The 10,248-nt window shown below is 52.3% G+C and overlaps 1 protein-coding gene across 1 annotated transcript; it reads left to right on the top strand.

The window, feature by feature from the left end:
- The first annotated feature begins 1,892 nt into the window (after positions 1-1,892).
- Positions 1,893-3,735, top strand: LOC119811056 (serine protease 29-like). Its single transcript, XM_038324623.1, has 5 exons — positions 1,893-1,953; positions 2,105-2,285; positions 2,397-2,662; positions 3,324-3,490; positions 3,571-3,735. Exons 1-5 carry the CDS (start codon positions 1,893-1,895, stop codon positions 3,733-3,735), a joined length of 840 nt encoding a protein of 279 aa, XP_038180551.1.
- The last annotated feature ends 6,513 nt before the right edge of the window (positions 3,736-10,248 follow it).

The raw sequence follows: 10,248 nt of genomic DNA, 5'->3' as shown, positions 1-10,248 counted from the left end.
TGCCAAGACGGGCATCTCTTGTTTAGGAGAACCTACTTCTCTCTCTTTTGCCATTCCCAGTCTTACTTTGTTTTGTTGTTTGAGACAGGGTCCCACTGTGTAGCCTTGACTAGCCTGGAGCTCACTATTTAGACCAGACTGACCTTAAACTCACAGAGATCCACATGCTCCCGCTTTCTGTTGGGATAAAAGGTGTGTGCCACCACACCTGGCTAGCTGGTTCCAGTCTTGATGGTTCATGAAGGTTTTGAGGCTACACCACAGCTAGGCTTCCTTTCAGGCTGCGATTCCCACCTCACAGTCCCCCTCTTGCTTCCTTGCTACAGCGCAAGGGTCCCAGGGCCAAGCACTCTACGCCCTGATGCTAGGCTTACACAGTTCTCCCAAAGTACCCTGACCCATTTTGGGGTCGCTGGACTCACACTGTCCCCATGTACGGGTGCTCTGTACACTTAGTTCAAGCACTCAGGACTAAGGGCCCGAGGCCAGATATGCATCTCCCTTGCTTCTTCCATACTCCCCAGAGAAAGCCAGCCCCGAAAAACAGGGTGTGCTATTCCACCAGTACTACCTTAAACCTAAAGCCACTTTCTCGGAGCTTGGAGACCTCAAGTTCTGAGCAGGGATGGCCATTGTTTTTTGCGACACCTTGGGAAAAGAGCAGGAACATGTTTCCAATGACTGATGGGACCCTTTCTGAAAGATGGTATCATGGTCGCTGAAAAAGAGGAGGTTCCCATGGGGCTGGTGAGCCCACAAAGGAGCCTCATTCTTCTGGGCAGTGTGAGTGAAGGGACAGAACCATGGCAAACCTAGGAATCTGACCCTGAGTATGGGGGATAGGCCCCTTAGGCTCCCACATGGAGCCTTGAACTTTCCCCAGTGTTCCAAAGCTAGGAACTTTGTAGGTAAAAGAACTGCCTTGCAGAGGGCCAGGCTGTAGTGGTGCACACCTTTAATCGCAGCACTCAGGAGGCAGAGGTAGGCGGGTCTCTGAATTTGAAGCCAGCCTGGTCTATAGAGCGAGTTCCAGGACAGCCAGGGATACACAGAGAAACCCGGTCTCATCATCATCCCCTCCCTGCCTCCAGAAAGAAAGAACTGCCAGAGGCTGGAAGTGGGTAGAGTACTTGCAAGATGGAGTTGCTGTCAGCAAGGATGTGGAGCGTGCGAGCCGCTGGCTCCCACACTTCTTTGGGATCTTTGGGCTTCACACTCCCACAACTGCTACAAAGAATGGGCCCTGGGTTCCATGCTGTAAGCTCTGCCTATTAGTGTTCTTGGTGACGAGGTTCTCAGCCATTCAGGGAAGTTTTTGTGAAGTGTATTTGGGACCTGTGTTCTAAACACTGTAGGCCCAGGGAGAGCCTTGGGCAGAAGCTTCCCTGTGATGTCAATAGCATGATTATACACACCTGGCATGGGGGAGCTGGTTAACCTGGGTCTGCGTGTCACCTACACAGCTGGAGAGGGTTACCTTCCCTGGACCCTCACATTGTAAACTTCCCCATGATGCTACTTTGGGCAGACGGTGACACCCTTATGACTGTTATTCTGGGTGCCTGGACCCTGGGAATGACATGGTTCCCAACAGTCCCTGCCTGAGGTAAAAGGCCACTTCCTTCCAGCCCCTCCTTGGATCAGATGTCTGACCAACGCTCCTGCCCACTTCCTGGGGCTTGAGAATAAAGGGGCCGAGAAGCCTTGGCAGGAGGGAGCTCCCGCGACCTGGCATAGTAAGGGCATCAGCCTCCTCCCTCCCAGATGCTCATCTCAGCCTGGCTTCCTCCATGCTTCTCTCTTCTCCCAGATCCATGCAGGGACTCCAGCTCTCTCTAGCCTGATGGGAGCCAGCCCACCCCAATTCACGTACTTTCTCTGTCTCTCTACAGATGTTGCGCCTGCTGTGTCTGACCCTCCTCTTTGTTGGGTGTACCGCTGCTGGAACCCCAGGTGAGTTCTTACCCCATACAACCCATTCTTTCTACACTGGCTATATAAAGCCTAGTCCCCAGGATGCTGGGGACACACGTGTGACCTGCTCTACCCCAGTGTGGGTGGCAGGTTGGGCACGGGCTCCTGACATTCTACCTGTTGCTTGCAGAACCTGTGTCTGAGGATGTACTGGTGGGCATCGTGGGGGGTAACAGCGCCCCGCAGGGGAAGTGGCCATGGCAGGTCAGCCTAAGGATCTACAGCTACTACACAGCCTCCTGGGTGCACATCTGTGGGGGCTCCATCATTCACCCACAGTGGGTGCTGACTGCTGCCCACTGCATTCACAAGTGAGTTCCTTTGTCATCCAGTGCTGGGTAGGATGAGGGGTAAATCAGAAGGGCGGGGCCAACGCCCCCACCGTACTAGAATATGTCGTCACAGCTTCTTTCTGCCCTCAGGAGAGATGCTGACCCATCATCCTTCCGGATCCATGCTGGGGATGTTTACCTCTATGGGGGCAAGGAGCTGCTGAGAGTGAGCCAGGTCATCATTCACCAGGACTATGTGAATGGTATCCTGGGTTCAGATGTGGCTCTGCTCCGGCTGGAGAAACCCCTGGACTGCTCTGCCAACATCAAGCCTGTCAAACTGACCTCTGGGTCTCTCAAGGTCACCTCAAGGTACCCATGCTGGGTGACTGGCTGGGGCATGACCCACATGTTCGGTATGTATCAAGGAAAGGTTTGGGCTCTGGGAACAAACTTGCCATCAGAGGATCCCTGGTGGGTGGCACTGGGGTCCTAGGGAGCAGGATGCAGGAGGGAAGAGGGAAGTACTGTCGAATACAGAGTGCCTCAGGATGTTTCTGCCAGACACTTTAGATGCTCATCAGAGCTCTGCACCTGAGGCCAATGGCACGGCTGGGCCCAGAACCCAAGACTCTGAGGGGGAAAGTCCCTCCTCCTTCCTATCCCCCCATTCTCCCTCTCCTTGGGAATACTCTTTGGTTCTTGAACTATAGGCAGATAGATTTTTGTTGAATTATTTATGTATCTATTTGGGGGGCATGTGTATCATGGCACTCATCTTGCAGGAATGTTTTCTCCTTCTAAGTCCCTGGACTTGAACTCAGGTCTTCAGAATTGGCAGCAAGTACTTCTATCTGCTGGGCCATCTCACCAGCCCCTATAAGCAGACAGAATCCATCTTTAGCTTCCTAGGTATTAGAGTTGGACATAGATCTTGCAGATTGGTGTCTCCCACACACACTGTTCCAGGGATGGATTGGGGATAGGGATAGAGCTATTCTCAGCTCCCAGGAGGAATGGTAGGGTAGTGGACAGGTAGGAGCTGTGCGCCACCAGCCCTGCTTCCTCTCTCCCCAGCGTCACTGCCACCTCCCTACCGCCTGCAGCAGGTTCGGGTGAAGATAGTGGACAATGCTGTCTGCGAGCAGCTCTACCACAATGCCACCAGGCACCGCAACCGTAACTATAAATTCATCCAGGATGACATGCTGTGTGCTGGCAGCGAAGGCCGTGGGGCCTGCTATGTGAGTCTCATCAACCTCCCCCTTCCTGTACCCATTCCCACTCCAAGGCCAGTACTTACTGAGGCTTCTTCTTCTTCCAGGGTGACTCAGGTGGCCCCCTGGTCTGCAGGGTGGCAGGCTCCTGGAACTTGGTGGGAGTGGTGAGCTGGGGCTACGGCTGTGCCCTGAGAGACATCCCTGGGGTCTATGCCCGCGTGCAGTCCTTCCTGCCCTGGATCACTGGTCAGATGAAGAAGTTCTCCTGAGCTCAGCTGCCGGCCTCCTACTGATCAACAGATGAGTTGGCTAACCTCTCCCAGCATCCACTGCTTCAGTCTTTGTGTGGTCTCCTGAACCTGTCCAGTCCTCTGGCCTTCTGGAATCTGGACATCCCTGACCCAGGAAAGAAAGCATGGAGGATGGCCGGCTGGGGTGGGTGCTCTCAGGTCGAGGGAGAGAGGAGTGGGATTTGCTAGGCATGTAGCTATTGAACTTTTGGCTGGTCTTAATAAAGGTTCTTGCGCACATTTAAGCTCAGGATTTTGTGTGAGTTTGCATCTCCTCTTCTTTGGAAAAGAGGTCTACAGATTTTGTTTATTATACACTGACAGAATCATCTGCCCACGCTGCTAAACCTGTTTGTGCTCTGTGTCCTTGTCCTGGCTGGGTAGCTAGACAGTCACTGTTGGGCCTCAATATCTTGGCATCCCAAGTATGGGTGGCTACACTGTGCACAAAGAGTTTGGGGCCGGGGGAGATCTTCAGCCCGACAAAGGACTTCAGCCATCACCAGTGGCACAATGTCCTTGGAATCAGGTGACTCACAGGAAGTCATCATCCTAAGCTGGGACTCTGTAGATTCAGGTACTCAGACCATATGGATATGGTCACCTGAGGAAGATGGAGCTGGGAAGTAAGTACTGGCCTCAGCACCCTTCCGCCAGAGGCCCAGGCCCAGCAAGCAGGTGTCTGAGCGACCTAATGAGGGGTCATCAAGCCAGGATGGGGCTGGCAGCAACTAGTCTCCTCTAGAGCAGATTCTGAGTTTCTCAAGAAGGATGCCCACAAGCATGGGGCAGTGAGCTGGGCATCAGGTCTGTGGTACATAAGGGACAGGGTCATAGCCTGGTTAGGACGAATCCAAGACTAAGAGAGATTAATGGAGGCTGCAGGGGCATGAGAAGAGACCTAGTCAGAGTTCACCTGAGAGATGAGAAGGGGGGGGATTGCAAGGGGTGGTCTCGCCCCTACCACATACACTTTTCGGTATCTTACTGAGGAGGGTGGTAAGGGTGGGCTGTGCTCAAAGGTGACTGGGAACCAGCCAGTTCTGTGGCCAGGTGTGGGCCCCAAATATCAGCAAACAGCCACCTGTGTCCACCCCCGCACCAGCTCCCAGTTCTCTAGCAGAGACCCACCCCGGGATCACTGTACCATCTCTGTCCCACACTCAGGACCTGCACGCCTGGGACTGAGGGAGGCGAAGGGGAGGGTGAGCCCTGTGACCAGTGCACATCTGTCTCTGCCATGTGAGACTTGGACATGCCTCTAAGAAAGAGAACAAGAGAAGGAAAGGTGTCCCGATTTGCTGAAAGCTGAGAACTGGACAAGCTACTGTTGGGCTGCAGAGTAAATCCTTGGAAAACACTCTTTGCTGTGCACTAGAGAGCCTCCAGGTGGTGCTGCAGGGTGTGAGGCGGCCACTGTAGTTTGGGGTGCCTGTCAGGTGTGCAAGGGACCTGACCATCAGGCAGAAGCCCAAGCCTGTTTGTGCTCAGCAGGGAGAGAGCAGCCTTCCCCACTCCTTCCAGGGTCGTTTTGTCTTTTAATTTTATTTCTTTTGGAGAAGGGAGATCTACGTGGCCCGGGCTGGCCTCAAATTCCCATGCGAAAGCTCTAGTGGGAGGGTGCCCACTCTTTTTATTGGCTTTTATTTACTGTTTTATGGGTTGCTGGCAGAACAAAGGTAAATGGCCCGGCATGCACTCCGACAGCGCTGGGTCTGGGATCAGATGTGTGGAGGGCAGTGATGGGAGGCAGGGTTTGGGGACCTGGGACCTTTCTACCTGACAACAGAGTGTGGGACGCACCATGCATTGCTAGACTCCCAGCATCCTCTCTCTTCCTACGGTCCTATGGGACCACACAGGCTAGGAGCTCAGTAATGCAGACATACTGCGCAGCCCTCAGGACCTCGATGGAAGTGGGTCCTATCTACCTGTTGAGCTTGGCCTGACATACACTCTGGTGCTCCTGACGGGCAGGAGGCCAGATTGCTTTCTAGGGATTGATCACCTTCCTCAGCCTGTGGAGGCCTGGCCAGCGTTCCTCAGCCTGTGGAGGCCCCTAGGCCTGGCCAGCGGGACTCAATCCACTGTCCGTTCTTGGGCCTTGCATGTATTGGGTGGACACTCTATCACTAGGCTACATTCCCAGTTTCCCCTGTGGCTGAAATGGCAGATCTGTGCCTCCAGGCTCCGGTCTTCCCTGCTTACTGCTTCTGAGCACATGCGTGTGACAAAGTGTCCTGGCTCTTCCCTTGCAGCTGGGACAGTACGCTGAAGGAATCCGTAGGATTTACTCATCTGGGTACAGGTTGATGGACATTTGGGCTGTTTCCAATGACGGTTCTTGGGAGTAACGCTGCTTTTAGCAGTTTGTGTTTTGTGTGAACACATGTTTTCTCTTGGAGGAGCACCAACTGTGACTGTGGACTCACACAGAATGTTTAAGGGATACAAAGCTCCCAAGTCCGGAGCCGTGATCACATCCTGTGGGCTGTGGCCAGGGCTGGGGTTCTCAGTTCTCGGTATCCACCATCTCCTTGGCTTCAGGAATTCTGGGAGTCATTCAGAGTGTCTTCCCAGGTTTCACCTGTGACAGAGTTTGTTTCTGTAGACCAGGATGGCTTCAAACTCACAGTGACTCTCCTACCTCAGGCTACAGAGTGCTAGTCTTACAAACACTGAGTCATCATGGCTAGCTCTGTGTCCTTCCTTTCTTTGGGGACAGAGACTCATGAAGCCCAGACTGGCCTTGAACCCCGAAACCTCCTGCTTTCATCTTCTGAGAGCTAGGATTACATGTTCACACCGTCACATCAGATGTCATAGCTTAATTTTCACTGTTTCTTCAATAAAAACACCTAACAGAACAACTTAAGGGTGGAAGTGTTTGCTCTGGTCCCCAGTTCAAGGTCCGCTCCATCGCTGTGGGGAAGGCACGGAGGTAGGGGCCTGAGGCAAGCAATCAGATGATAGTGCCAGTCCAGGGGTAGAGCAATGAATGCAGGCTGCGCAGCTCTCTTTCTGAGTTTCTATAGTCCAGGAGCCCAGCCAGAGAGCTGTGCCTCCGACAGTCGATAGGTCTTCCCACCTAAACCAGTGTAACAAGGTAATTCCCCGCTGGGATGCCCAGAGGCCCTTCTCTCAGGGCAGCCTGTTCAGTTAAAAATCACCATTATAGCATCAGTGATCTGGACTGGGGAGTCCAGCACAGGTCTCCCGCATGTTAGATGAGCTCTTTACCAACTGTGCCCCCCTCCCAACTCTCTTCTCCCTGTTTCTAATTAGCATTTTTGTCAGGGCTAACAGTGTACTTTTCACCACATGTCCATATTTTCTATTTGCATATCCTTTTTTGGTGAATGTGCAAATGTTTTTTTATTTTGTGTTTTTAATTGCTTCCTAAGTTCTACATAATGTATGTTTTGAATCAAAGGCTTTAAAACATTTAAACATTCTATGGAGAACGGATTTTGTTGCACAGAATGGGAGGATAGAGGTAAACAGAACAAGTGGGAGGAGTAGAAGGGAGTTGAAGATTCCAGTTGTTTCTCAGTTTGGTCCAGAAAACCATGGAGTCTGTTTATTGTGGGAACAAGACCACTCCGACTGGCCCTGGGCCTTGTATCTGCTATAAGTTGGGGTGAAGGAGGAGGTAAGGTCTACTGATGGCTGCCCCCAGTCCTGCTGCATATGGCAGGGAAGAGCCATTTGTCTTTATATGGAGGCCAGAGAGCAAGGGACCAGCTCAGAGGCAGAATACAGCGAGATAGGATGGATGGAGTGGTCCTCACTGAAACCCGAGTTTCTCTTCTCCAGTGTGGGAAGGCTGCAGTGCCCTCTCCAGGCAGCCTTTCTGGTCCTGCAGGACACACTCCCCTACATCTGGGAGACCAGCCTCAGGGGCCCCTCAGAAAGTTCTATATGAGCCTAGGCATCTGTGACAAGGCACCTTCCTCAGTGTCCCTGTTCCCACACCCAGTCCTGGGTCTCCCTACTCCAGCTGCCTGAGCAGGATTTCCTGTCTGGCTGGAGCCTAATGAGCAGGGAGGTGGCCAGGAGATGAGGCCAGAGGGTGTGGCGGGGTCAGAGTACAGGGCTTTCCTTAGTTTCCAATCTCGGGTAGATTCTGAGGATTTCACTGATACCCTCTAGATCAGGGATCCCCTCTTAGGTGTGGGGAAAATGAGGCTGAAGAGAGTTGTTCAGTCCTCCTCCCATATATGACATCATGGGGCACGATGTGGATGTTTGGGGCCTCCCTGTTCCATGGCCAAGGCTCTGGGTTGCATAGTAGGGGCTGGAGGGATGACTCAGCAGTTGAAATTACATGGGGCTTTTGTAGACGACCCAAATATGGGCGGTTTGCAATGGCCCATGATTCCATTCCCAGGGAATCTAATGCTCTTTTCTGGTCTCTGGGAGCACCTGCACCCATGTGCACATATGGCTCTCCCCACATTGATAAAAATAAAATACATCTTTTTTTTTTGGTTTTTCGAGACAGGGTTTCTCTGCAGCTTTTAGAGCCTGTCCTGGAGCTAGCTCTTGTAGACCAGGCTGGTCTCGAACTCACAGAGATCCGCCTGCCTCTGCCTCCCAAGTGCTGGGATTAAAGGCGTGCGCCACCACCGCCCGGCACATCTTTAAAAAAAAAAAGAATGCATGCCGAATGTTTGATCTAGCTCTGCGCCTGCTCTGTATGACAGCCAGGGCTCCTCCCTCAGGTGTACTCCCTCTAAGGATGGACTACTTGGGGAGGTGTCAGCTTACCCCAGCATAGATGTGTCCCCACAGGCTATCCCTCTTGGTCCAGGAATCTGATGTCACTCAATATTAGGGGGGTATCCTTCATGAAACAGATTCCCTGAGTCCGGAACCCTAGAGCCATCACAGGTCCCCATAGGAGGAACCTTTATGGCCCTCGCCTGTCCCACTTCTGTTTGCCTCTAACATGAGGGACCTGGTCTCCTCTTTACTTTGTCACCTAGTTCCCTGCAAAGTTCTTGACACCCTGGAACCCAGGTCTGCTGTCCAGGAAGAAATTCCATCTGTACATCCATGCATACTCTTTGTTCTCAACAGATTGAAGGACCGAGGGAGGTCACAATCGGCCTTGGTGACCTCATCCCAACTACTGGGTCTTCCAGGTCATGGGCTAAATGAGTTTGCTGTGGGCCATGGTGGCTACTTCCTTCCTGTCTCGGGGATTCTGTATAACAGCTGTCCCCTCCTCCAAGGTCCTCAGTTGCCTCAGGCTGCCCTTCGGTCTCAACCAGGAGGGTTGAGCATGTATCTGTGAATGGTTGCTGGCAGCAATGCATCTCTCTGACATATGCAGTGCTGAAAACCCAGTGTAGTGCCTGCCCTGTGCCCCTAACCCAACCAGGCCGCGGACCTCCCATTTAGAGCTCTGGTTTCTAGGGCCTAACCGTTGTCCTCTCTGAGTTCATGACACACACTCTATGCAGAAGTCTCAGAAAGATTCCCCATGACATGGTCAATGAGAACCCATGAAGAGCTGACATATCGTGGAGGAAAGGATATGAGCGAAGGTTCCCACTCCACGTGATTAGGATGTGCACACAGAGCTCTCGGTCAGAGTGGGCAGGCTGGCTGTGCAGAGTCAACCCAGGTCCTCCTCAGGAACCCAAGTCACTGTTCTATTGCTGTGAAGAGACACTATGACCAAGGCCACTCATAAAATAAAGCATTTAACTGGGGATTTTGTTTGTTGGATTTGTTTTTTTGAGACAGGTTTCTCCATGTGGCCTTGGCTGTCCTGGAACTCACTCTGTAGAACAGGTTGGCCCCAAACTCAGAGATCCACCTGCCTCTGCCTCCTGAGTGCTAGGATTAAAGGTGTGCGCCACCACCACCCGGCTTGATTACAGGTTTAGAGGGTTAGTCCATGATCGTTACCGCACAAAGACCATGGTACTGAGCAGTAGCTGAGAACTTTACATGCTGGTCTACAGGCAGCAGGGAGAGAGGAGAGAGAGAGAGAGGAGAGAGAGAGAGAGAGAGAGGAGAGAGAGAGAGAGAGAGAGAGAGAGAGAGGAGAGAGAGAGAGAGCTGCCACAACGCAGACATCTTCCATCTTTAGGAGCAGCCCCTCTCATGTTAACAGCACATGGAAGAGGAAGGGAACACAGTGCACGAAACAGCAAGGGAAGTTGTTGAACAGATTTTAAAAATTGGGCTATTTTTAGAAGAGGCCAGTGATACGCTCATCCTATTTTGGCAAATACCTCTGTACATGCTGTATAGCATGTATCTACCTCATTATGCAGTCACGATTCATGTTGACTCACATTCGTGTCCAGTGCTGGCCAATAATACACAGTAAGCCACCTCCCCACATACAGGGTGGCATTGTCATAGGATTCACTGGGAACCTACCAACAGGGAGCAGCCTCAGACTTGAGCAGCCCTAGGGTCTCAAAGCAATCCCTATGTTATTTATAGGGGCGCAACCCAGGAAGTTGCACAAAG

This window comes from Arvicola amphibius, chromosome 4 (assembly GCF_903992535.2).
Source record: "Arvicola amphibius chromosome 4, mArvAmp1.2, whole genome shotgun sequence".
Taxonomy (NCBI): domain Eukaryota; kingdom Metazoa; phylum Chordata; class Mammalia; order Rodentia; family Cricetidae; genus Arvicola; species Arvicola amphibius.
This window is presented reverse-complemented; position numbering and strand designations above follow the sequence as displayed.

Bases quoted from the DNA above. Each gene is read 5' to 3' on its own strand.
- LOC119811056 (XM_038324623.1), top strand. From the start codon at position 1,893: ATGTTGCGCCTGCTGTGTCTGACCCTCCTCTTTGTTGGGTGTACCGCT. The intron at 2,286-2,396 runs GTGAGTTCCTTT...TTCTGCCCTCAG, and splicing joins GCTGCCCACTGCATTCACAA to GAGAGATGCTGACCCATCAT. The intron at 2,663-3,323 runs GTATGTATCAAG...CTCTCTCCCCAG, and splicing joins GGGCATGACCCACATGTTCG to CGTCACTGCCACCTCCCTAC.